This window comes from Sporobolomyces salmoneus, assembly GCF_050403485.1.
Source record: "Sporobolomyces salmoneus JCM6883 DNA, S_salmoneus_JCM6883_v1_ctg47, whole genome shotgun sequence".
Classification (NCBI taxonomy): Eukaryota; Fungi; Basidiomycota; class Microbotryomycetes; order Sporidiobolales; family Sporidiobolaceae; genus Sporobolomyces; species Sporobolomyces salmoneus.
In genome coordinates, this window is record NW_027481116.1 from 80,561 (window position 1) to 106,054 (window position 25,494).

Genomic DNA, 25,494 nt, shown 5'->3' on the forward strand with positions numbered 1-25,494 from the left:
ACAAGCGAGCTCGACGGAGAGGTGTTGATCAAACATGACGAGCGTACTGAGCGACCGTCAGAAAGAAGAACTGTAAGCTCGTCCTCAGATCCTGGCTCCCGTCTCGGATACCAGCTGATTGAAGAACGGGAGAGAGAGCAGACATAAGTCCATTCTCGATTATCTGAATTCGAATGGTTTTCATTCGACTCTATCGGCGTTCAAGGAGGAGTCTGGTCAGACAGAGTTTCAACCAGATCCGAAAGCGAAATGGAGTGGTTTATTGGAGAAGAAATGGACGAGCGTGATTCGGTTACAGAAAAAAGTCAGTTTTCATTTTTCGTTTTCTCTCTCCGGTCCCCTCAGCTAATGACCTGTTCACTCCAATCGAATAGATCATGGAACTAGAGACACGGAACTCTCAGCTGACAGAAGAGCTCTCGACCGCTCCCTCGAAACGACCCTCGGCTTCTTCTCCCGACTGGACTCCCCGAGCTCCCGCTCGATACACCCTCTCAGGCCATCGATCCCCAATTACAAGGGTGACGTTTCATCCTATGTTCAATATCGTTGTCAGTGCGAGTGAAGACTCGAGTATCAAAGTGTACGATTGGGAAACGGGAGAGTTTGAGAGAACCGTTAAAGGTCATACGAAAGCGGTTCAGGATGTCGATTTCGATTCGAAAGGGAACCTGCTGGGTAAGTCTTTACTTCTTCTCATTCACGAGCCCGGACTGACTCGAGACTGTTGGGCTTCGCAGTTTCGTGTTCATCGGATTTGACATTGAAGATTTGGGATACCTCTCAAGAATGGAAGAATGTCAGAACACTATATGGTCACGATCATTCGATCTCTTCGGCAAGGTTCCTACCAAACGACGATTTCATCGTGAGTGCGAGTCGAGATCGGACAATCAAGGTTTGGGAAGTTTCGAGCGGGTGAGCTACAACGCTTCTTCTGTGGCAGACGAATGGATGCTAATGGACTGCGAGAGGACAGTTTCTGCGTGAAGACGTTCACAGGGCATACAGAGTGGGTTCGAAGTGTCGTGCCGAGTTCAGACGGTCGACAGTTGATTAGTTCTTCTTCAGATCACGTAATCTACCCTCTCTCCGCTGTCCTTCCCTCGTATCTTCTAACTGACTTTTGGATTCGCGGTCGTGCGGTGTAGACCTCGCGGATATGGGATGGACAAACTGGAGAAACGAAATCTGAATTCAGAGGGCACGAAAACGTAGTTGAGGTCGCCGTGTTTGCTCCGGTCGCTTCTTATCCAGCAATCAGAGAATTGGCAGGAATCTCTGTAAGTCATGGTGCTTGCTTTTAGACTTAGCAGGTGAGCTAATTCTCGAACTGGTTCGTGTAGGCGCCAACAGGGAGAGCAGCGGCGGAAGCGAAAGCGGTTGGACTGTTTGCGGCGACAGGGTCAAGAGACAAGACTATCAAGATCTGGGATGCTGTTAGTGGTCAATGTCTGAAAACTCTCGTTGGTCGTGAGTCCCGTCTCATCTCGACGTTCTTCTCTTTTTGTCACTCTCAATTGACGCTCTCCTCGATAGATGACAACTGGGTTCGAGCTCTCATCTTCCACCCTTCTGGCAAATTCCTCATTTCAGCATCAGACGACAAGACGATTCGAACATGGGATCTCGTTTCGGGGAGATGCTTGAAAACGGTGAATGACGCCCACGATCACTTTGTCACGACGATGGCATGGGGTCGAGCGAGAATTGGAGGAGGTGCGACGAATGGAACAACGACGACGAATGGGACGACATCAAGCAGCGGAGGAGAAACGGCTCAATTCGTGAACGTCGTCGCGACTGGTTCAGTAGATCTGACCGTCAAAGTAAGCACACCTCCTCCGTCAATCTCTTGAGTTATTGCGTGACTGACCGAAGGAGATCGTTCTCTTAGATCTGGACACCGTAGAACAGCCAGCTACTTCTTTCGTTTTCGTCTTTCGCAACCTTAATCTCTTTCGTATTTTCGGTCCACTGTCACTTTACTCACTTAGGTCTAAACTTCGTCTATTCTATTCAACTCTTTGTACCCGTTTCAGTCGTTGTCGCCGCAAGCATGCAAATTGCGTTTCCCCTCCCCGAATAAACTGCGTGACACTCAGTATCGACTGCGTGTGCTCGTGACTCGTTCTGGCCCGCAGATAAGTATCAACAGCTGTCGGATTTGAACAAACGTGGAGTGCGAAACAAGAATCTACACAAATTCTACTTCTTCCCTTTCCTCTGCTCTACTCGCTTCTCCTTCTCCTTCTCCTTCTCCGACTCTTCCCACGCTTCCAACCTTTCCGCTACGATCTCGATGCCTCCCAACCACTCTCCGAAATCTTCCTCTGCGACTCGAACTGGAGTGCCGAGCTTTGAGTAGAAGGTTTGTCGGGACGGACAAGCTTTGATCAGGATCTTCGGGAGCAAGGACGTACAGCGGGAATCAGTCAGATATGGAGGCGACGGGAGATAGGAACTACCCACCTTGAACAGAGGTCGAACGAGGAAATTGAAGTATTTGCCTGCGCGAGTTCAGTGCAGAATCAGCACAGAACGTTCTCGACGGCAGAAGAAGCTCACAGTACTCCTGGTCCCATGCCCGTGTGAAACTGATGCTCAGCTCTTCCTTCTCCGTCGAATCCAGGTTCATTCCGTAGGCTCTGGTTCCGAATTTGAGCATCCTACGAAGCGCTCTACAGGGATCAGCCTCCGCTGCTACGGTCTTGCATTGACGTACTATCTCGGATGAGAAGAGAGAGAGGGTCACGCACAGTAACAACCAGTTGATCGCATCGGTCGCGATTTTCCTCCTCGAATTCTTCTCGACGAGAATTATTTCTTCGAGCGTCGTCACGTTCTCAACAGTTGTTCTCGTTCGGATTTTCTGTACTCTCGTGGTCATGAACTCGGGTCAGCTTCAAGCGCGGAAGTGAGTGCTGAGATAACGAGCTTACCTTGAGCTCGTTCCCAATTTCGTTCGTACACAATCCGGCCAAACTCGGGGTCAGATACTCTGTTGGCAATCATCCCGATGTGACTTCAGTATCCTCCTACAACACGAAAGGAGTCGCGCGCCCGATGACTGACCTGCCAATCGAATCATCCCCTCACAAGCGAGACAAAAATCTTCAGCGTTGGTCCCGCGCTCGACAGTCCATTCGACCTGGTGGAAGTTCTGCAGGAGATCGTCTCGTCAAACTTCGCTCCCGGGCAATCACGGGAGGACGAGGGAGAGAGACTCGCCTTGTATCCTTTCTGATCGCGGAACCAACTCCACTCAACCTCTTTTCCTTCCTTCTGCTCTGCTCCCAGCTTTGTCATGGCTTCTTCTCGTTCTTGGTCTTCCGCCCGCTCAGCTGCAACGACACCTTCTACAAACTCCTCAACTTCCTTCTCGACGATCTTCAGTTCGTCCTCCAAAACCTCCTCTATCAATGCCGCTTCCCTCTCTCCTCCGATCGCGACCTCCCTCATCCCGTCTACTTCTGCTTGATCATCTGTCGAGGACGAGAACGCCGGCTGAAGGGCCGTGAGGGTGGAGAGACAGACCGTGGCTCGACGAGATAGTCGATTCAAGGAATGGGAGAGATCAAGGGAACGTCGTTTAAGGGTGTCCATATCGGTCGGGGATGGACGCACGGGGGTCTGGAGCTCGCTGTTGTTGCTGTCGTGGAGAGGAGTAGTCGGGAGAGTCAGAGGAGGTAGAGACTGGATTAGGATCGAGCTCGAATCGACTGCGGACGGAATTGCTTCTGCTTCTTGATAGACTGGAATTGGGTCGACGTGAGATGATTCCATTCGTGAATGCGTCGACGGCGTCGGCTGACCCAGGTCAATCGAAAGTTCAGCCGAAACATTGTCGGTTCGTTCCTTCTCTTCCTCGGTACCTCTCCTCAATTCTTCCGCCGTCTCTTTATGCGTTCCCTCTACTGCTTCTCCTCTAGCGCATCTGTTCTCAAATTCGGAGTCCTCCGACCTAAAACTCCTCATAGCGCGCTCGAGCGCTCTTCTCATTTTTAACATTTCCTCCTCTTCCGTTTCTACTGTTTCGTTCGGTTCGTGCTCACGAGAGCCTTTGGACAGAGACGAAGCTGGATTGATCTGGAGGCCAGAACCGCCGAGTGCAACAGGATGTTGACGGTCGAGAGGAGGAGTAGAGGATTGGAATCCGAAAGCGTCTGCGGAAACCCCGACAGCGATTTCATCAACTCAGGAAACGAGGTAGACAAGACATAGCAGGGGACCCACGACGTATAGAGCTACCTACGTAGTATACCGGTTGAAGTAAGAGGTACGAACTCGTTTGATAGATCCCCTGCTCGACCTCGAGTGAGCGACTCTGTCGGGACAACGTGACCGCGAGAGGCTGGGAGGGACTCACTGACATATACCCTATCACCTCCTACGCTTCCCGAAGTAGCAAGAGGTTCCGTCGGAACAGAGTAGAGACGGGAAAAGAGCTGAAGTTGAGTGATCAATTGGAGCCAAAGCGGGTGTCCTGCAAGACTTGAAAGATCGCAATCCAAGGTCTGCTCGCTCAGTAGCAAAGCGTGGGAGGTGGAAAGAGAGAAAGGATGACGACGTGGAGCAAAGCGGGAGAGGAGGAACGAGCGCGATGAAGGGTTTCAGGTCTCCTTCGCCGAGATCTCGAGTACAGGCTCAGCCTGTTATTCAACACTGAGAACGTCTACTGCAAACTAGAAAAATGAACGAGAAGAATGGATCCTGGAAAACTGAATAAAAATAAGAACGAAGAGAAACCGAGCGATTCACTCCTTTCTCTCTACCTGTCCTCCTTCTCTGCCTCTGTGCATCTCCTTGACACTACATACACACAATCAAGTTCGTGTGCGTGTTTACATGCCCTTGGCATAGTTTCCCTTTGCGTAGAACGCCTCCATTCTCGCGATAATTTCGCCTAACGCCGAGTTCCATTTAACCAATTCCTCATCTACGTTACTCGTAGGAGGTCCTAACTTGGCGTAGAAATCAGCTCGGTAAGGGCACGCTTTCATCGCCAACTACATAAATTACTCTCGCGATCGTCAGCCTGCTGCCGTGCGAGTGCAAGAAGAGGGGGACACTTACGGAGAATACAGGTCGAACAACAAACGAGTGATGTTGTTTCAAAGTGACATCGTAAGCCCCTTGGAAAGAGGTGTTCAATTCCTCCGCCTTGTTCGCTTGAGATCGTTGTAACGCCGTTTGAGTGAATTTTAATCCTCTAAATCGCAGCACACGACAAGACACTCGGTATCAGAACAAGATAGAGGGAGTCTTGAAGGGAAGGACTTACCGGAGTAACCAAAGTAAACCTTCCGTCGCGGTCTTCTTCTTCTCTCCCTTTTCGCCATCAACGAGCTTCTCGAGAGTCGAGTTGGCCGAAGGGTTCTGTTCGTATCGATCCCGGATTTTCTACGATTCACATTGACGAGGAACGGTCAGCACGAGAGGTCAGTTGCGAGAATAAGAGTCGCGTGAGAGGTTTTACCTTGACGTTTCCGTTCATATCGTTCTTGACGACCGAGAAAGCCGCACTTCCCAACAGATCTGTACTCACCCTCTAGCATGAGCATGTAGCCAAAAGGAGTACGGAGAGAGAAGGGGAGTGTACCGAAGATTCCAATCAATCCTTGAGTAGCTTCCAAGAATTGGAGGGTATCGACTCCTTCTTCCGTAACTGGTACATCGGCGAATGACTACGACAATGAACGATCCATGGTGAGTGAGAGCGAGGAGAGGAACGCGCGAACGTTGAATAAAGACGTGTTCCGACACGATCTTAGAGACCGGGACGGGAGAGTCAAGGAGCATTGGACGTACCTTCTGAACGGTTTCAAAGTAGGTAGACATAGTGTATCGCTGGTATAGGTTGTGGTAGCGGAAGAAGAGGAACGAGTTCCGAATTCCGATCGCAGCTCGCCTCTCCCGCTTCTCCCACATCTTCAATCTCCTCCTTAAACATGCCTGCGGTGAGCCAGAATACTCCAATCTGTCTCGTGCACCGCGCGTCGCTTCTGTTCGGGCGTTTACTGATTGGACCTTGATCTATTAGATCGGTAAATCTTTCGCCAACCTCTTCTCCAAGAACTCGGTCTTCGTTGGTACCGTATTCTTCGGTAAGTTCTCCTTGTTAATCTGTACCCTCCCCTCTTCTTCGGGTCCACTGACGTTGAATCTTCTTGACTTCTTCTCCTTCCCTCTCCGATTCGATTGATGAAACCCTCCGACCCCTCCCTCGTACCCGCTGTGAATCTCTACCCGCTCTGCATGGATTTATGGATTGATCAGGAGCATTCGCCTTCGGAATCGGATACGACAAGGTAACTTCGGCATTCTGGGATTCGCACAACGCTGGCAAGCAATGGAAGGAGTGAGTCGCACCCTCTCTATCTACTCGTCCAAGTAAGCAGAGACTGATGAGTAAACACCGTCGGTTGACAGCATCCGAGGTAAATACATCCAGGCCTAAATGGAGTGAGGAGTTTGTAGAAATGGCAGAGGGGTTCAATGAAGTACAGGCCGAGCATCGTGAACGAGGCAGGTCGATCGAGGAGTCGCGCAGAGAGAGCGAGAGCAACAGGCATCGTCGAATGAGGCTGAAGGGTGAAAAACGAAGAAATCGGTTGTCTGGGCAAACGGAACGGGGGCTGGGGAGCGATCCACCCGTCCAGGGCCGACGAGAACGCTCAGCCTAGTAACTCCATTCAAACGGAGCCAGGGCGGGCAGCTCCTCAGCGAGGAATTCTCGCTTGTCGACTCGTTTGCGAAATTGGCTTTTCTTCTCCCTCTTCGCTATTGTCTCGGCGTTCAACATCGATTGCGACGCCTTTCGAGTTGCTGGCGCTTCGCTGAGCAAGAGAAGTCTGGCGAAAGTCTGCCGAGAACGACTAAGCTCCAGCGAAAGCATAGGCTCTTCCTTCGTCTCCACTCCCGCTTAGCGTAACTTACCGATACCTCAATCCGACTACATGGCAGATACATCTGCCCCTAGCGCTTGTTCTACAGAAAGAACCCCGCTCCTGCAACCAGCTTCGGCTTCATCATCATCTCCTTCATTCACTCTCCCTTCTTCCGCTCGTTCTAAAGCACCCGTCAACGATCCCGAGACAGCCAATGAGAATGGCAATGACCAAGCGAAGACTCTCCCTCCTCGATCTGAAAAATCCCTCTTCCGACGGACTGTTCAATTCCTCCTCATCTGGGCGTCGATCTCGATCGTCGTAGTCGTGTGCATAGTACAGAGTATCAGGAAAGGTAATGGAGAGTTCGACTGGAAAGGAGCGTTCAAAAAGGCAGGCGGTGGAGTGAGTCCCTCTCGCAGCTCTCTTCCCGTGCCGAGCTCATCTTCCTCCTCTCTCTGCAGGGTCTCGCCGGCGCTCTCTCAATGGTTCTCCAAGTTCTCCTCCTTCTCCCTCTCCGCACGATTATGAACTACCAATACCGTCACGGCGGAACCTCCTTCGTCTCTTCCTACCGCCTGCTCCTCTCCTCCTCGAACGGCCATCACTCTCGACTCTACGCGGGTCTCCTTCCCGCTTTGATCCAAGGCCCAGTCGCTCGATTCGGAGATACAGCGAGCAACGCAGGAGTTCTCGCTTTATTGAACAGTCACGAGTGGTTGAAGGGATTACCGACCGGAGTTAAAACGGCAGCAGGAAGTTTGTTGGGTGCATTGTTCAGGATGGTACTTATGCCTGTGGACACTCTCAAGGTTAGTCTCAGTCTACTCCACCTCGATGCAAGTGAAAAGAGCTGAAAGCGGAACGCGATGTGGTAGACTACGATGCAAACGGAGGGGAACAAGAAAGCTCTCGTCGTCCTGAAAGAACGAATAGTTCGTTATGGACCCGGTACTCTCTGGTCTGGTGCCTGGGCGACGGCCGCTGCGAACTTCGTCGGTTCTTTCCCATGGTGCGTTTCCTTTTTCTTCCTTCCTGAATCCGTACTAACCTCTTTTTTTGTCGTCGAGCAGGTTCGCGACATACAACTACCTATCCCTCCATCTCCCCCTCCCTTCCGCGCCCGACCACTCTCACTTCGGGTTTATCCTCCTCAACCTTTCTCGACAAGCTTTGATCGGGTTCATCAGTTCAGTCGTCTCGGACACGATCAGTAACAGTTTGAGAGTTGTCAAGACGTTCAGACAGACCGCTCAGGAAGATATCGGATACCGTGAGCACTCGTTATCTGAGGAATCAACTCCTTCGAATGCGGATTTACTGATTCTCGAGCGGGATTTCACAGGTCAAGCTACAAGAGAGATCATCAAGAAAGAAGGATTGAAAGGCTTATTCGGTCGTGGACTCAGGACTCGTTTACTCGCGAACGGATTGCAGGGAATCATCTTCAGCGTCCTCTGGAAGTTGTTTCAAGATCTTTTGAGCAACGGTCACGGCGGTGGGCAAGGTAGAGGTTAGAGCGTCTCGTCGCGTTGTATGCATGCATCGGTACGTGCTCTGTTGTTGTCGATATTGTTATCTCATATTCTTCCATTTTTCACCCTCTTTCGCCGCACGAAGACGCCCTCTCTCGACACGGATTTGGCAGGATCAGGATCGAAGCGAGATGAGTATCAGAATCCCAGGACTATGGTTACATCCTACTGAAGACTAAACGAAGAACAGAATGAAAACTACCGCTAAAACCGACAACAAACGACAACAGATACAGTACGAACGAGGATTGGGCAAAGGATGCTTTTGGGGAAACTAAGGGTTACAATCGAACCAAGGCGAATCGTCGTCTTCTTCGATTTCTAGACCGAGGAAGGAAATTTGAGGAATCTCTTTCTGACAAGGAGGAGCGTTCGTCGACGAGGTAGTGGGAGGTAAGGGGAACGAGAATCCAGTCGTTCGCGTACGTTTTCTCGGGCTGTAAGGCGACGTCGAAAAGGTCGGAGAATAGAGCGCCGAGGGAGAAGGAGTCGAAGGGGAATCAAAGTGAGGATCGAGGAGGGATTCTTCCGAGCTTGAAGATCGTAGGGAATGGGGAGTCGAACGAGGAGTAGCTACGAGAGCAGGAGGAGTCGGCAGGATCCTGAACGCGGCCAATTTTCGACAAACTTCTTCGTCGAGCTCGGGGTTCGCTTCGTCCTCGCGTTCGAATTTGCCAAAGGTAGAATCTTCGTCCTCTTCCTCAGTCATTTCGGGGCTTCGTCGACTGATCGATGATCGAGGGGAGGAGAGACCGGGGCTAGCGTCGCTTGAGGAAGTCAAGGATAGACCGTAAAGAGTTCGAGAATCCTCCTCCTCTTCTCGTTCATCTCCGTACCAGCAGACGCTTTCTCTCGGTCTCTTCAAAACGACAGGAGCTTCGAGGTACCGTGGGATTGAGTGGAATTGAGGAGTGAAGGGAGGAGATGAGGTAGGATCCGAGTCATCGGAATCGTAAGGTCGAGGGAAAGCGCAATCGAAGTCGAGTGCGAGGTCTAGCTCGATAGGGTGTACTGCGGGAAGGAGAGTCGGCTCGGAGGAGAGGTGTAGAGGAGCGCCGAGGGAGGAACAAGGGGTAATTTCCTCTGACGAGAAAGCGGATGGAGAAGTGGTGAAGGTGAAAGTAGGGTTCTTGGGCGCTGTAGGTCGAACAGCGGGCGAAAGTCAGTTCCACATCGATGAGCATAGACAGTTCTCGATGACTCACACATTCTGGTCTTACGTCTCAACCTCGGAATCCTCCACGGCTTTCGACTCGAATCCGTTTCTTCGTCACTCGAGAACCAACTCATCACCGAACTACTCCTTGGAATGTCCTGCGGTAATGGATCGTATTCACTGAGAGTCGGAGAAGTAGGTGCAGTCGGCGTTGTTGGGGGGGAAGGAGTTCGCGACGAAAGGGAGGAAAAGGATGAAACTCGTCTCAGTGCGCCGATTTTCGACAGAAGAGTCGGTTTCGCGTTCGTTGGTGTCGAAGGTGAGGTCGCTCGAACGGGTGCGATGAACATGGACGACCTGGAGCGAGGTGGCTTCGACGAGGACGACGATGAAGGAGTCATTCTAGTTGCTTGAGAGAGAGGTGAAGTGATGAAACGAGAGAGAGAGGTGAGTGACAACTTCGAATCTCTCTATAGTCGCTATGAAAGCGCATTGTCGAATCTCTCTAAACGAGTTGGTGGAGCTTCGAGTTCGAGGCGATTCAGTGCAGGAGAAGCTTGCAGGAAAATTCATGCGAAATCATTTAAAGATTAGAGTCATACAGTAAGGTACGACCCGGAAGCCGATACGTAGGTCTACTTTCTCTGAGTCGCTTCATCCAACATTGCTCTCGATTCCTTCGTCGGAAGGGAGTGAGTTGAGAGAGCCAAGAGCTCGAGAGGGAAGTTGAGTGAATGAGCTCGGAGCCGGTAATGATTCGAGGTCTGTACCGTATCCGCCGAATTAGGCGTGATACCTCATTCGAGCGGGACTCCATGGTTGATCAGCCGGAACAAGGGAGGCGGTGCGATAGAACAGAAGCCGCGCTCGAAAAGACATCGTTCGAAGAAACTCGCTCGTTCCTCCGACCTGTAATCTGACGACTCTCGTATCGCCCTCCCTCGAGCTGACGTTGACGCGAACAGTAACTCGTGAGAAAAGGTCTGCGCTTGACGTGTGAAGAGAAAGGGAGGATTCTGATTCGAACTGGCATCGAAGGAATGTTACCTCAGTGCGAGGGGGGAAGTCGGATCGCTGGCAGAAATCAAGCTTTCAGGTCCCGCTCTTTCCTCTCTTCGATAGACGTCAGAACCGCCCTGCGAAGGCAATTCTCTTTCTCATTTTCATTTCGCAGAATAAACAAAATCGCCTCCTGCGGGAGACTCTTTCTCTCTCTCTCTTGCGCTACGGTCGAATGTTCCTGCAAAGCTCTCACACGTTCACATTGAACGACTCTTCTATGAAAGGAGAACATTCCTTTCGTCCTCCCCCTCTCTCTCTCCTTTCAAACCTCCTCTCTTCCAGAAATCAATGCGCAAGTTTCAAAGTTCCTCCTCCTCCTCAACCTCAATGGACACCTCCTCCTCTCCTCCGGTCACGTTCGCGAGCAATACCTCTCCTTCGACATCGAACAGCCATCGTTCAAACAAGTTGTTGTCAACTTTGAAAGGGATGATCAGTCGTCGTCGTCGACCTGAAAACCTGAACCTCGCTGGAGTCGCTTCCCCGAGACGCGATGAACGACTCCTTCCTCCTCTCCCCGTCGATGCCGCTTCGACTATCAAGCGAGCTCGTCGACAGACCTGTAAGTCACCAATTACTCGTCTCTCTCGCACGCTTGGGACTGACTCCATCTCTTTCTCAGACGTGATGCACTCCACCCCTTCGCCTAAGACGCCAAATCCCTTACCGGTTTTGACTCTGTCCTCTCACCACCTCGTCGTGTGCCAAAAAGATCGTCGAGATCTCGCAAACCGCCACTCTTACCTCGAATCCATTCCCGAATATTCGCAAACCCGAGACGACTGTTACACTTCTTCCTCTTCGATCGCGTCCTGTTCTTCCTCTGCTTCTTCAATTCACTCTTTCGACTACTCAGTGGAGGAGGAGGAGGACGAGGATGAAATTGCCGTTGAATCGTCGCCCCAGTCTCACTGGTCGGACGACTCATCGTCGGAAGAATTCGATTGCACAAACCTCTCGACCTGTCAATGTCAGGACCTGACCTTCACCAAGTCGTCTCGACTGTGCCCTACCTGTACGAGCCAAGACGTTCCCGAAGACGAAGGCATTCTCGAATCCGACGTCGATTCCCTCCTCGATTCCTACTTTGACGAAGACGAATCGGAGGATTACAACCGGGAACGATGGCGCCAATTCTCCACTGCTTCCTCTTCCTCCTCCGCATCGACTCATTACGACCCTCTCTTCAGTCCCCGTTCATCCTCCACGACCTTCACTGTCGCATCTCCTCTACTTTACAAACCTAGACCTGAAACCCCCGTCGACATTCGCGATTTCGACATGATCCTGACTTCTTCCCCTCCTTCTCCTCATGGCGTACGATTCAACCGTGCTTCGATCGATGCTCGCGATGCCCTCATCGCCGAATCTCGTCGAAAACGGATATCGAATGGAACCATTTAAAACTCCCTCTTCTTATTCCGGATCCCTCTCTCTTCCCTTTGCTTGTATCTAGTCTCTTCTCTTCTCTCTTCCTTTCCTGTCTGTGGACCTATTCATCGATCTGTACTCACGTATCCTTTATACCTCCCTTGTCTGTATCCCCCACCCCCTTTCGCCAGTATTATTCACCGTAAATAGTTGCTTTTCTGTGTGGAAAACGTTTCGATAGAGATCTGCCTGTCGTCGTCCGAGACGGGAGCGACAGAGACGAGAATGACGACCCACGGCCTCCGCGGCTAGAGGTCCCAACAACGCGATCAAAGCGCAATCAGATACGATCTTCATCATCCCCTTTGTTCTCTACCTTCTGTCATTCCCCCCTCAAAGCTGCTCGTACCACTGTCCTCTATGGTGAACGGAGCCCTACGCAAAGACAAATATGTCAGCGAGTTCAACAAGCCGGCGGTCGTGAGGGACTTCGCTCACTTCTCGAGGTTTCAAGAGACTTTACCAAAGTGAGTACCGTTTTGATCTCCTCTCGAAGTCACTACTGACCGCAAGGCTAACTCCGTATCGGCTGTATGCAGAGAACAGCGAATCCGTGAGAAGAAGCAGCAGGGAGGATTAGCGAAATGGATTCCTGGTGCTGGACGTTCTGGAAGTCGCGGACAAAGTGAAGTGTAAGGGTTAGAAGTTGAAGATTCTGTGACAGGAAGCGAGAAACACAGTACTCACGATGTTCTTTTCTTTCTCCGCCAGACCCAAATCGAGGCAATCGTTCGAAAGTTTCATGCTCGGGAGGGATGTCAATCGTGGCCTGCCCCTCTCTTGCCACCCTCCTCACTACGTCCAGGCTCGTCTCTCGCGACCTTTCGAATCTCCCCCTTCTCCTTCTCTTGAACCCGTTCCCACTTTTCCGGCTCGTCCTTTGACTCCACCACAGGAAAAGGAAAGACGCAAGCCATACATTCCGCAAAGCAGGAACTCTACGCGAGGTCAAGGGTCAGCTGGCGGTTCGTCGACGTGGAGGCACAGGACAAGAATGTGAGATGACCAACCAGAGATGTGACGAGCGGAGTAGTAGAGAGGTTGGTGGATTAGACGGGAAGTGGTTTGGCGAAATTGACTGGATTTCGTTCTCTTCCTTTTCGAATTGCTCTTCTCTCGAGGTTCGATATATGGTGTCTGTGACTACGCTCGTCTTGCCTGCGTTTGAATTGAATGGGTCAGATCTACAGCAGGAGCCTCGTCCTCCGCGGTTCTCGATTGAAGGATCCAAACTCACGCGATCAAAGCGCAAGTCTCGTGCTTCTCCATTCTCCTTCTTCTCCTCCCGCGCTCTTCTTCTCATCTCATGGTCTCCTCCGAGAGGTCCCCGTATTGCGGTGCCCCTGAGGCAGAGTGGAAGAATCCGGAAGTCTTCAAACGCTTCGTTCAAGGCTTCTCGAAATCCAACCCTTCTCCAGAGTGAGTTCGCACTCTTCTGGTTTAGTCCCGAGCGAGGGTGGGAGCTGATAAGTGGAATTGACTACACAGAGACGAACGGAGAATCAGCAGAGCGGAAAAGGAACGATGGGAGGAAGATCAAGACGCACTTATGGCTCCGATCCCTGGTCTGGCAGGGTGTGGGGGCTTCGGAGTACTCCCTAGCGACGAAGAGTGAGTTACCCGATATTTCTGAACGGCCATTTTGTCTCGAGTAGAAGCGACTTAAGCAGTGAACGAATTCTCTTCACCAGGCCCGAACCCCACCATCGATCCGAGCGGATCAAGCTGAAAGTACTTGAGAGCCCTAGAACTCGTGACGAACGACAACGTCACAAGCCCGTCCAGACGCACCTCCCTCCGCCCTCTAATTCTACCTGGCCTCCGCCCTCTCGCCAAGTTGTCATTCGAGCTGACCGGAATGATGCCTCGGCTCTTCCCACCGAGACTATCACCAACGAGGCGTTTATCCCTAAGAAAAGGAGGGACTTCGAGGTGATTCCGCTTGACGAGAAAAAGGCCTCGAGCTTTGAGGCATCGAGTCAAAGCTCGAGGCCGTCGTGGCTGCGTTGGAAACGACGTTAGATGGATCAGATGGATCGAGAGCGCGGAGGTTCAGGGCAGTCGGCTAGATGAGGGTGATTAGAGGAGGTAGTTGGCGGAAATGTTTCGATTTTGAGATTGTTCTACCTTCCTGTTCTTCTCTCCGGTCCTACAACCTCCGTAGCTGTATCTGTCGCGTCGTAAAATCGAGCCTATTCCTTACAACACACGTTTAAGCAACCGCCTCTACTTGTTCCCAGCTTTCGCAGCTGCCATTCTCTTTCTCCGTTCTTCCCTTGCGGCTGCCATTTTCGCCGCTTTCTCCTCTTTCGTCAACGTCGCAGTCGCTGGACTTCCACCTCCTCCTCCTCCGCCATTCGTCGTTGTTGTCGAGGTTGAAAGTGCGGGAGAAGCTGGAGTGGCCGGTCTACTAGAACTCTCGATGGATTCGGTTCGAGGAACGGGAGCGGGAATCGAAGGAGAGACTGGAATTCTGGGTTCTGTCGGAGTAGGCGGCACTAGAGGTGGAGGAGGAACAGTCGAAGTTGAAGGTGCGACCGGCGCGAGAGGTGGAGTAGCGAGAGGCGGTAAAGGAGATCTCAGATCTGTGTTGAGGTCGTCGATTCGGGGAACAACGATCGCTGGGGGTGGAGGAGGGCGTTGTTGAGAAGTAGAAGCTCTCGGTTGCGGTTGTTTGACCGGGATCGTCCGTGAAGCAACAGGGGAATTTGTAGTTGAGGGGGAACTCGCGACAGAAAGGGAAAGGGAAGAAGCAGGAGTAGGTTTCGGTTTGATTCCTTTGACAGCAGCAGCGGGTGAAGACGATTCGCCGTCGAGATCGAGGTCCCAAGAGTCCGTAGCGTCCATATCTGAGATTCTCACACAAGAGTCAGTCAGTTCAACCAGTCGCGAGATACGAAAGAAGTCGGAACTCACCCATCGGTACTCGTAAAGCCGAACTCTTGCTCGCAGTTCCCAGCCTCATCGATCCTCCGATCCTCTTCCCAGCAGGTTTCGGTTTCGAGCTCAATCTCGCGGCGAGAGGATCAATCTTCGTAGGAGGTTTAGGTTGTCCCGATTCGAATTCATCTGAGCGCCCTTGCTCACATCAGCCCATGTGCCGACGAACGAGAGAGGGATGAAGAGCAGAAAACGAACCCCAGTCTTCCGTGTCGTCGTTCACGTCCATCAAGTCCCCTCCCCAATCTTCTTTCGTTGTAGCAGCGACTTGCGGCTCGAATGCGAATCCTCCCGGTAACGTCCCATCTTGTGACTGAGGCAGAGTAGCGACGTTCGGATCGGATGATGTTGCTGTTGGGAGAGATGGAGTCGAAACTCTTCGTTCGATTGGAGCTGCAAGTTCCGCCGTAGAGAGCTAGTACCATCAGAGTATGGGCAAATCGTCAGTATAGTCACACTAATGCGCACGCTGACACCGTCGACGGGACGAGAACTGAAGTCGAAAAGGGAGACCTCAGTTTTACCTTTTTCGCGCTTCCGCCAAACGCCCATCCAGCGAGTACACCCGCCGCTCCAGCTGCGTTAGTCGCTAGTCCAACTGAGGGTACGCCGCCGAGGCTCGGAGTCGAAGGGCTTGAATCGTTCGTTGATGCGCTCGGAGGAGGCAAGGCAGTTTCCGGCTGAATGAACGAACGGAACTCAGGAATCAGCTAACGACGAGTGACAGAGACAGAAGGAGAGAGGGTAGACTGACCATAGATGCGGTGAGTTGTTCACATTTCCTCACGAACATGTCGATCGCTTTGAATCCTTGATCTCTCACCGCTCTAGCCAACCACACTTCCTCATCAGTCCCATCTCTCCATCATTAGCAAGAGCAAGTGGACGAAAGGGGCTTACTTTTCTTTATCGACCAAACAAATCCCAACGCTCGGAATTACTTTCCCCGCCAAATCCTCCTTCTCCCATCCTTCCGTCCCCGCCATTAAACTCATCAATCCCTCAATCCTCGCATGTACGAATGGATCCCTCAGACTCCTCGCAAAGGCCGGAATGAGCACTTTTGATCGGGTAGAGGAGGAGAGATGGGGAGATAAGCGCGAGAGAAGGATACAGGTGTTTGTACGGATTCCGGGCTCAGAATCGGTTTGGGTTTTTGAGAGGTAGCGGAGTAGGTCGTTGTTGAGGATCCTGTCACTCAACTGAATGACGAAACGAGGTGAGGCTTTGTTTCTGAGAAAGAATGGTTGAGAGGACTCACCTTCGGAGCGATCAACAGTACAGATTTGACCGTAACCTCCCTGATGACGGGCACCAAATCCCCGAAACCAGTAACGAAATGTGGCCAAACTTTCTCAACGACTTCCTTGTTTGTGAGCTTGTCACTGTACTTTTCGAGACCTTCGAGGAGCGCCATTCGCATCGCTCGATCGGGGACTTGGAACATTCGCAAGAGAGGGGGGATGACGAGTTGAGAGTATTCAGAGGAAGAGAGCGGTTGAGAGAGAGAAAGGATGAGAGGGAGACCAAGTCGTCTCGACTGTGCCCTGCCTGTACGAGCCAAGACGTTCCCGAAGACGAAGGCATTCTCGAATCCGACGTCGATTCCCTCCTCGATTCCTACTTTGACGAAGACGAATCGGAGGATTACAACCGGGAACGATGGCGCCAATTCTCCACTGCTTCCTCTTCCTCCTCCGCATCGACTCATTACGACCCTCTCTTCAGTCCCCGTTCATCCTCCACGACCTTCACTGTCGCATCTCCTCTACTTTACAAACCTAGACCTGAAACCCCCGTCGACATTCGCGATTTCGACATGATCCTGACTTCTTCCCCTCCTTCTCCTCATGGCGTACGATTCAACCGTGCTTCGATCGATGCTCGCGATGCCCTCATCGCCGAATCTCGTCGAAAACGGATATCGAATGGAACCATTTAAAACTCCCTCTTCTTATTCCGGATCCCTCTCTCTTCCCTTTGCTTGTATCTAGTCTCTTCTCTTCTCTCTTCCTTTCCTGTCTGTGGACCTATTCATCGATCTGTACTCACGTATCCTTTATACCTCCCTTGTCTGTATCCCCCACCCCCTTTCGCCAGTATTATTCACCGTAAATAGTTGCTTTTCTGTGTGGAAAACGTTTCGATAGAGATCTGCCTGTCGTCGTCCGAGACGGGAGCGACAGAGACGAGAATGACGACCCACGGCCTCCGCGGCTAGAGGTCCCAACAACGCGATCAAAGCGCAATCAGATACGATCTTCATCATCCCCTTTGTTCTCTACCTTCTGTCATTCCCCCCTCAAAGCTGCTCGTACCACTGTCCTCTATGGTGAACGGAGCCCTACGCAAAGACAAATATGTCAGCGAGTTCAACAAGCCGGCGGTCGTGAGGGACTTCGCTCACTTCTCGAGGTTTCAAGAGACTTTACCAAAGTGAGTACCGTTTTGATCTCCTCTCGAAGTCACTACTGACCGCAAGGCTAACTCCGTATCGGCTGTATGCAGAGAACAGCGAATCCGTGAGAAGAAGCAGCAGGGAGGATTAGCGAAATGGATTCCTGGTGCTGGACGTTCTGGAAGTCGCGGACAAAGTGAAGTGTAAGGGTTAGAAGTTGAAGATTCTGTGACAGGAAGCGAGAAACACAGTACTCACGATGTTCTTTTCTTTCTCCGCCAGACCCAAATCGAGGCAATCGTTCGAAAGTTTCATGCTCGGGAGGGATGTCAATCGTGGCCTGCCCCTCTCTTGCCACCCTCCTCACTACGTCCAGGCTCGTCTCTCGCGACCTTTCGAATCTCCCCCTTCTCCTTCTCTTGAACCCGTTCCCACTTTTCCGGCTCGTCCTTTGACTCCACCACAGGAAAAGGAAAGACGCAAGCCATACATTCCGCAAAGCAGGAACTCTACGCGAGGTCAAGGGTCAGCTGGCGGTTCGTCGACGTGGAGGCACAGGACAAGAATGTGAGATGACCAACCAGAGATGTGACGAGCGGAGTAGTAGAGAGGTTGGTGGATTAGACGGGAAGTGGTTTGGCGAAATTGACTGGATTTCGTTCTCTTCCTTTTCGAATTGCTCTTCTCTCGAGGTTCGATATATGGTGTCTGTGACTACGCTCGTCTTGCCTGCGTTTGAATTGAATGGGTCAGATCTACAGCAGGAGCCTCGTCCTCCGCGGTTCTCGATTGAAGGATCCAAACTCACGCGATCAAAGCGCAAGTCTCGTGCTTCTCCATTCTCCTTCTTCTCCTCCCGCGCTCTTCTTCTCATCTCATGGTCTCCTCCGAGAGGTCCCCGTATTGCGGTGCCCCTGAGGCAGAGTGGAAGAATCCGGAAGTCTTCAAACGCTTCGTTCAAGGCTTCTCGAAATCCAACCCTTCTCCAGAGTGAGTTCGCACTCTTCTGGTTTAGTCCCGAGCGAGGGTGGGAGCTGATAAGTGGAATTGACTACACAGAGACGAACGGAGAATCAGCAGAGCGGAAAAGGAACGATGGGAGGAAGATCAAGACGCACTTATGGCTCCGATCCCTGGTCTGGCAGGGTGTGGGGGCTTCGGAGTACTCCCTAGCGACGAAGAGTGAGTTACCCGATATTTCTGAACGGCCATTTTGTCTCGAGTAGAAGCGACTTAAGCAGTGAACGAATTCTCTTCACCAGGCCCGAACCCCACCATCGATCCGAGCGGATCAAGCTGAAAGTACTTGAGAGCCCTAGAACTCGTGACGAACGACAACGTCACAAGCCCGTCCAGACGCACCTCCCTCCGCCCTCTAATTCTACCTGGCCTCCGCCCTCTCGCCAAGTTGTCATTCGAGCTGACCGGAATGATGCCTCGGCTCTTCCCACCGAGACTATCACCAACGAGGCGTTTATCCCTAAGAAAAGGAGGGACTTCGAGGTGATTCCGCTTGACGAGAAAAAGGCCTCGAGCTTTGAGGCATCGAGTCAAAGCTCGAGGCCGTCGTGGCTGCGTTGGAAACGACGTTAGATGGATCAGATGGATCGAGAGCGCGGAGGTTCAGGGCAGTCGGCTAGATGAGGGTGATTAGAGGAGGTAGTTGGCGGAAATGTTTCGATTTTGAGATTGTTCTACCTTCCTGTTCTTCTCTCCGGTCCTACAACCTCCGTAGCTGTATCTGTCGCGTCGTAAAATCGAGCCTATTCCTTACAACACACGTTTAAGCAACCGCCTCTACTTGTTCCCAGCTTTCGCAGCTGCCATTCTCTTTCTCCGTTCTTCCCTTGCGGCTGCCATTTTCGCCGCTTTCTCCTCTTTCGTCAACGTCGCAGTCGCTGGACTTCCACCTCCTCCTCCTCCGCCATTCGTCGTTGTTGTCGAGGTTGAAAGTGCGGGAGAAGCTGGAGTGGCCGGTCTACTAGAACTCTCGATGGATTCGGTTCGAGGAACGGGAGCGGGAATCGAAGGAGAGACTGGAATTCTGGGTTCTGTCGGAGTAGGCGGCACTAGAGGTGGAGGAGGAACAGTCGAAGTTGAAGGTGCGACCGGCGCGAGAGGTGGAGTAGCGAGAGGCGGTAAAGGAGATCTCAGATCTGTGTTGAGGTCGTCGATTCGGGGAACAACGATCGCTGGGGGTGGAGGAGGGCGTTGTTGAGAAGTAGAAGCTCTCGGTTGCGGTTGTTTGACCGGGATCGTCCGTGAAGCAACAGGGGAATTTGTAGTTGAGGGGGAACTCGCGACAGAAAGGGAAAGGGAAGAAGCAGGAGTAGGTTTCGGTTTGATTCCTTTGACAGCAGCAGCGGGTGAAGACGATTCGCCGTCGAGATCGAGGTCCCAAGAGTCCGTAGCGTCCATATCTGAGATTCTCACACAAGAGTCAGTCAGTTCAACCAGTCGCGAGATACGAAAGAAGTCGGAACTCACCCATCGGTACTCGTAAAGCCGAACTCTTGCTCGCAGTTCCCAGCCTCATCGATCCTCCGATCCTCTTCCCAGCAGGTTTCGGTTTCGAGCTCAATCTCGCGGCGAGAGGATCAATCTTCGTAGGAGGTTTAGGTTGTCCCGATTCGAATTCATCTGAGCGCCCTTGCTCACATCAGCCCATGTGCCGACGAACGAGAGAGGGATGAAGAGCAGAAAACGAACCCCAGTCTTCCGTGTCGTCGTTCACGTCCATCAAGTCCCCTCCCCAATCTTCTTTCGTTGTAGCAGCGACTTGCGGCTCGAATGCGAATCCTCCCGGTAACGTCCCATCTTGTGACTGAGGCAGAGTAGCGACGTTCGGATCGGATGATGTTGCTGTTGGGAGAGATGGAGTCGAAACTCTTCGTTCGATTGGAGCTGCAAGTTCCGCCGTAGAGAGCTAGTACCATCAGAGTATGGGCAAATCGTCAGTATAGTCACACTAATGCGCACGCTGACACCGTCGACGGGACGAGAACTGAAGTCGAAAAGGGAGACCTCAGTTTTACCTTTTTCGCGCTTCCGCCAAACGCCCATCCAGCGAGTACACCCGCCGCTCCAGCTGCGTTAGTCGCTAGTCCAACTGAGGGTACGCCGCCGAGGCTCGGAGTCGAAGGGCTTGAATCGTTCGTTGATGCGCTCGGAGGAGGCAAGGCAGTTTCCGGCTGAATGAACGAACGGAACTCAGGAATCAGCTAACGACGAGTGACAGAGACAGAAGGAGAGAGGGTAGACTGACCATAGATGCGGTGAGTTGTTCACATTTCCTCACGAACATGTCGATCGCTTTGAATCCTTGATCTCTCACCGCTCTAGCCAACCACACTTCCTCATCAGTCCCATCTCTCCATCATTAGCAAGAGCAAGTGGACGAAAGGGGCTTACTTTTCTTTATCGACCAAACAAATCCCAACGCTCGGAATTACTTTCCCCGCCAAATCCTCCTTCTCCCATCCTTCCGTCCCCGCCATTAAACTCATCAATCCCGCAATCCTCGCATGTACGAATGGATCCCTCAGACTCCTCGCAAAGGCCGGAATGAGCACTTTTGATCGGGTAGAGGAGGAGAGATGGGGAGATAAGCGCGAGAGAAGGATACAGGTGTTTGTACGGATTCCGGGCTCAGAATCGGTTTGGGTTTTTGAGAGGTAGCGGAGTAGGTCGTTGTTGAGGATCCTGTCACTCAACTGAATGACGAAACGAGGTGAGGCTTTGTTTCTGAGAAAGAATGGTTGAGAGGACTCACCTTCGGAGCGATCAACAGTACAGATTTGACCGTAACCTCCCTGATGACGGGCACCAAATCCCCGAAACCAGTAACGAAATGTGGCCAAACTTTCTCAACGACTTCCTTGTTTGTGAGCTTGTCACTGTACTTTTCGAGACCTTCGAGGAGCGCCATTCGCATCGCTCGATCGGGGACTTGGAACATTCGCAAGAGAGGGGGGATGACGAGTTGAGAGTATTCAGAGGAAGAGAGCGGTTGAGAGAGAGAAAGGATGAGAGGGAGGAGAGAGGACGAGGTTGGAGAGGAGGAGGAGAATTCGAAGGTATGAAGAAGGGAGGGGAGGATCTTGTATAACAGGAATCCTGTCGGTAAAGCTGTAGCTGAAGGCGTTCCATTCGTTTGTGTCGAAGTAGAGGATATCGCTTTGAGGGTTCGAATCAAAGTCGCTTGTTCATTCTCTGACGATAAACTGAAGTTCTCCAACGCGTTCGACAGTTTGACGAGCCGATTGTTCGTCCACCATCCTCCTCCATCACTGAGGGAGTTTCCGAGCTCGAGGAAAGTAGAAGTTTTGAGACGAGCGACGGGGTTTTGAGAGCCAAGTCGTTTCCACGATGGGAAGATCGATTGAGGGATTTGACCGCGTGATGTCGAGGGCAAAGAGGGAGAATCCGGGGAAGAGAGGTAAGAGTTCGGGAGAGGTCCATTGAAGATCTCGTAGATGAAGAGATGGAGTAACCACGAATCGTAAACTGATGGATCGTATCTACAAGCTCAGCGGAAGAATGTTCAGCTCAATAGACTGAACACGAGAGGAAGGTGTGAGCTCACTCTTTGAGCGCAGTCCAACCACCTTTCCGAATTTCTGGAGAAGCGTAATTCCTTGAATCCGGTAAAGATCCTCCGTGACTCTGCGCACTCGAACTGCGTCAATCAACGAAGGTAATGTACTTCATGAGACAGAAGCGAAGAGCGTTCTCGACTGGCCCACATAGCCCCTTCGTGATCATCCAATCTCGAACAAACCTCGAACCCTCCCAATTTCCATTCCCCTCCTTTCGTCACCCAAACCGATGACGTCCGTCTCAATCCACCATGTACGCTCTTACTCCCACCTCCCTCCTCTACCTTGTTCAGGAACCCGAGTGCCGTCGTTACATGTAACAATCCAAACAATTTACTTTCCTCCCCCATCGTCCCCGAATCCAGTTGAGCAGAGAGGGGAACGACCGATTCCGTAATGATCCATACTGAGGAATCTGATTCTGATCCATCGAGGAATTTGAGAATGTTTGGGTGTCGAGTCGAACGAAGTTTACGGAATGAATTGCGAGCGAGCACGAGTAAGTGTCGACGAGTTTCGAGCGGGGTTGACGAGAGGGAAGGGGAGTTGAGCTCGAACGAGAAGATCGAGACTTGGGATTGATCGTCCTATGTATTCGAATCGAGAGAGGTTCAGCTCATGAGGGAGAGAGGGAGAGGTGGGGAGGAAAGAAGAGGAGGAGGAGAAGTAAGAAGCTCACCCTCTTGATCCCGTTATACAGAGTCCAGATTGATTTCCCTTGATATTCATTCACTTTCTCCCCGAGAGAGTAACCTGAAACTCCCGGGATTTGTGAACTGACATTCGAGAGTGCCGCCGAAGAAGCAGAGATGACCGCGCTCGAGAGCGATGACAGGAAGTTCATCTCGCACTCTCTCTCGCTGGAGCACGGGGGTTGTAGTCGCGTGTACCGAGAAGTCGGGAGTTGGTGGAGTTGGACGAAAAGGTGACGACGAGTTGTCGCTCTCTTCCTCTCCACCTTCACCCACGCAAACGAACTTCGATACTACTAGAATGCCACCAAAAGCGTGAGTACTTCTTCATGATCCCCTACCAGCTCGCTTCGAGGAGAGTTGGATTCTCATCGCTTACGTCGTCCTCTCTCTCAACTCCCATCTCTCAAACCCATTCTCGCGTGTATAGTGACTGGGAGAAATGTAAGCTATCTCACTACTCCGCACTGCAGATGGCGAGCTGACTGTCCTTACTCGTGGCGACCTCTAGACAAGTCTGATCCGACCAAGAAAGATGAAGCAAAGATCAATCGTATGAGACCTCTCTTTAGCTAGCTATGCTTCGAGAGCTGTCACTAATGAGTCCTATGCGCCCCATGTAGCTCTCGACGATGAAGATATCCAAATCTTGAGAACCTACGTAACTCTCCCTTTCCTCTACTCTCTCCTCTCCTCCTGCACCGCGAAAGACGAGCTGACGCCGATGTACGATCGAACAGGGACAAGGACCCTACGCGAAACGCTTGAAAGATATCGATACGGAGATCAAAGAGATTCAAAAACGGGTCAACGAGAAGATGGGCGTCAAAGAACTCGACACTGGACTCGCACCCCCTAATCTCTGGGATCTCGCGGCGGACAAACAACGAATGGGGGAAGAACATCCGTTACAAGTCGCGAGATGTACGAAAATCATCAAACTCGATCCTTCGTCCGCTCCTCCTCAACTCGCTCCTGGCGCGAAACCGAACGCAGACGAACAGGACAAGTACGTCATCAATGTGAAACAGATCGCGAAATTCGTTGTCGCTCTGGGAGATCGAGTCGCTCCGACGGATATCGAGGAAGGAATGAGGGTTGGAGTAGATCGTCAGGATTATAAGATCATGATCCCGTTACCGCCAAAGATCGATGCGAGTGTCACGATGATGCAGGTAGAGGAGAAACCGGATGTAACGTATCAGGATGTAGGAGGTTGCAAAGAACAGATTGAGAAATTGAGGGAGGTCGTTGAAACTCCTCTATTAACCGTACGCTCCCTCCTCTTTCTCACATTCGAAGACTATGACTGACCCTCTATTGTGATACTCAGCCGGAAAGGTTCGTAGAGTTGGGAATCGATCCACCGAAAGGAGTGATGCTTTACGGTCCTCCCGGAACTGGAAAAACTCTCTGTGCCCGAGCCGTCGCCAACCGTACCGACGCAACCTTTATCCGAGTCATCGGTTCCGAATTGGTACAAAAATACGTAGGAGAAGGGGCCAGGATGGTACGAGAATTGTTCGAAATGGCGAGAAGTAAAAAAGCTTGCATCATCTTCTTCGACGAAATCGATGCGATTGGAGGAGCGCGACATGACGATGGAGCGGGAGGAGATAACGAGGTGCAGAGAACGATGTTGGAGTTGATCAATCAGTTGGATGGATTCGATGCGAGGGGAAACATCAAAGTTCTCATGGCTACGAATCGGTGAGCTCTTTTACTCTAGTCTCTCTGAGTCGCAACTCCAGCTGACGGCTATACGCTCTCTCTAGACCGGATACATTAGATCCCGCACTCCTCCGACCCGGTCGTATCGATCGACGAGTCGAATTCGCACCTCCCGATGCCGCCGGTCGCGCCCACATTCTCCGAATCCACGCCCGTTCAATGTCCGTCTCCCGCAACATTCGATTCGACTTGATCGCTCGACTATGTCCGAACGCAACTGGAGCGGAGTTGAGGAGTGTTTGTACGGAAGCGGGAATGTTCGCGATCAGGGCGAGGAGAAAGGTCGCGACCGAGGAGGACTTCTTGAAGAGTGTTGAGAAAGTTATCAGGAGTGGAAGTAAATTCTCGAGTACTGCTTTGTGCGTTCAATCTTTTCTCTCTTTCGTTTCGAGTCGCGTTCCGAATTGCTGACTCTCTTTTACTCTTCTACAGATACGCCAACTACCAGTAGACTTCGACTCTCCTTGTCTCGCTATACCTCGTACTCGTCTCGTTTTACCTCGCAGCTCTTCCTCCCTTCTCCCTCTCATGTTTTGTACCGAAATCGAAACAGTTTTAAATTCTCGTCTGCTCGCGCGCTCGAGAGGAGGTGAATCGTGTGAGAGAAGACAAAAATGATAGCCCATACTTCAACCGCTGCCGTTGTCTGGATCGCTTGATTTCGTGCAAGGGCAGCGATTTCTCGATCTCCTCGCGATGTCTGATACAAGAACTGAAGCGAGCTGAATTGCACAGAACGAGAGAACGAGAGTGGTGTAGTCTCGAAGTGTCTATACTGAGAAAGACGAAAGAGAAGCTAAAGGCAAAGGAGAGAAGGGAGATGGGAGTTGGAGACGATTCGACGAGGAAGCGCGTGACGAGGAGAGAACAGGACCTAGATGGCCTGCTCGTTATAGCCGGCCGACGAAATCGACTCACAAGTCGTGAGACCTTGTACGTGAATCGTAGTTTGACGAGCAAGCAACTCTCTTGATTCCAGCTCAACGCTCCCGCTTTCCGTGGGATCTCCTTGACTCTATACCTCCCCCTCCTGAGAGACAACCGGTGCTGAGCGAAGCGAT

At 51.7% G+C, this 25,494-nt stretch overlaps 9 protein-coding genes across 9 annotated transcripts; 4 read left to right on the forward strand and 5 right to left on the reverse strand.

Moving 5' to 3' along the window:
- Positions 1 to 34: 34 nt before the first annotated feature.
- On the forward strand, positions 35 to 1,912 carry PAC1 (Pac1p; the record flags this gene model as incomplete). The annotated part of the gene is made up of 9 exons (XM_076633933.1): positions 35 to 72; positions 142 to 304; positions 375 to 678; positions 741 to 918; positions 980 to 1,076; positions 1,152 to 1,283; positions 1,347 to 1,473; positions 1,540 to 1,829; positions 1,898 to 1,912. 9 exons carry the CDS (start codon positions 35 to 37, stop codon positions 1,910 to 1,912), a joined length of 1,344 nt encoding a protein of 447 aa, XP_076486096.1.
- Positions 1,913 to 2,208: 296 nt separating this feature from the next.
- Positions 2,209 to 3,786, reverse strand: JCM6883_004277 (uncharacterized protein; the record flags this gene model as incomplete). The annotated part of the gene is made up of 7 exons (XM_076633934.1): positions 2,209 to 2,403; positions 2,473 to 2,510; positions 2,569 to 2,669; positions 2,760 to 2,872; positions 2,943 to 3,001; positions 3,076 to 3,163; positions 3,271 to 3,786. 7 exons carry the CDS (start codon positions 3,784 to 3,786, stop codon positions 2,209 to 2,211), a joined length of 1,110 nt encoding a protein of 369 aa, XP_076486097.1.
- A 1,058-nt stretch (positions 3,787 to 4,844) lies between these two features.
- On the reverse strand, positions 4,845 to 5,841 carry JCM6883_004278 (GLTP domain-containing protein; the record flags this gene model as incomplete). Its single annotated transcript, XM_076633935.1, has 6 exons — positions 4,845 to 5,009; positions 5,077 to 5,212; positions 5,285 to 5,403; positions 5,480 to 5,538; positions 5,603 to 5,687; positions 5,812 to 5,841. The coding sequence occupies 6 exons, from the start codon at positions 5,839 to 5,841 to the stop codon at positions 4,845 to 4,847; spliced, it is 594 nt and encodes a 197-aa protein (XP_076486098.1).
- A 1,118-nt stretch (positions 5,842 to 6,959) lies between these two features.
- Positions 6,960 to 8,408, forward strand: JCM6883_004279 (uncharacterized protein; the record flags this gene model as incomplete). The annotated part of the gene is made up of 5 exons (XM_076633936.1): positions 6,960 to 7,295; positions 7,355 to 7,702; positions 7,769 to 7,902; positions 7,964 to 8,163; positions 8,236 to 8,408. 5 exons carry the CDS (start codon positions 6,960 to 6,962, stop codon positions 8,406 to 8,408), a joined length of 1,191 nt encoding a protein of 396 aa, XP_076486099.1.
- A 291-nt stretch (positions 8,409 to 8,699) lies between these two features.
- Positions 8,700 to 9,931, reverse strand: JCM6883_004280 (uncharacterized protein; the record flags this gene model as incomplete). Its single annotated transcript, XM_076633937.1, has 2 exons — positions 8,700 to 9,562; positions 9,631 to 9,931. 2 exons carry the CDS (start codon positions 9,929 to 9,931, stop codon positions 8,700 to 8,702), a joined length of 1,164 nt encoding a protein of 387 aa, XP_076486100.1.
- Positions 9,932 to 10,970: 1,039 nt separating this feature from the next.
- Positions 10,971 to 12,047, forward strand: JCM6883_004281 (uncharacterized protein; the record flags this gene model as incomplete). The annotated part of the gene is made up of 2 exons (XM_076633938.1): positions 10,971 to 11,205; positions 11,266 to 12,047. The coding sequence occupies 2 exons, from the start codon at positions 10,971 to 10,973 to the stop codon at positions 12,045 to 12,047; spliced, it is 1,017 nt and encodes a 338-aa protein (XP_076486101.1).
- Positions 12,048 to 14,300: 2,253 nt separating this feature from the next.
- Positions 14,301 to 16,725, reverse strand: JCM6883_004282 (uncharacterized protein; the record flags this gene model as incomplete). Its single annotated transcript, XM_076633939.1, has 7 exons — positions 14,301 to 14,923; positions 14,991 to 15,143; positions 15,213 to 15,429; positions 15,539 to 15,694; positions 15,769 to 15,841; positions 15,915 to 16,216; positions 16,276 to 16,725. 7 exons carry the CDS (start codon positions 16,723 to 16,725, stop codon positions 14,301 to 14,303), a joined length of 1,974 nt encoding a protein of 657 aa, XP_076486102.1.
- Positions 16,726 to 19,209: 2,484 nt separating this feature from the next.
- JCM6883_004283 (uncharacterized protein) lies at positions 19,210 to 22,854 on the reverse strand (the record flags this gene model as incomplete). Its single annotated transcript, XM_076633940.1, has 10 exons — positions 19,210 to 19,832; positions 19,900 to 20,052; positions 20,122 to 20,338; positions 20,448 to 20,603; positions 20,678 to 20,750; positions 20,824 to 21,125; positions 21,185 to 21,932; positions 21,998 to 22,077; positions 22,154 to 22,597; positions 22,690 to 22,854. The coding sequence occupies 10 exons, from the start codon at positions 22,852 to 22,854 to the stop codon at positions 19,210 to 19,212; spliced, it is 2,961 nt and encodes a 986-aa protein (XP_076486103.1).
- A 149-nt stretch (positions 22,855 to 23,003) lies between these two features.
- On the forward strand, positions 23,004 to 24,884 carry RPT1 (proteasome regulatory particle base subunit RPT1; the record flags this gene model as incomplete). The annotated part of the gene is made up of 8 exons (XM_076633941.1): positions 23,004 to 23,017; positions 23,133 to 23,146; positions 23,214 to 23,255; positions 23,326 to 23,363; positions 23,443 to 23,973; positions 24,036 to 24,412; positions 24,478 to 24,792; positions 24,866 to 24,884. The coding sequence occupies 8 exons, from the start codon at positions 23,004 to 23,006 to the stop codon at positions 24,882 to 24,884; spliced, it is 1,350 nt and encodes a 449-aa protein (XP_076486104.1).
- Positions 24,885 to 25,494: the final 610 nt, after the last annotated feature.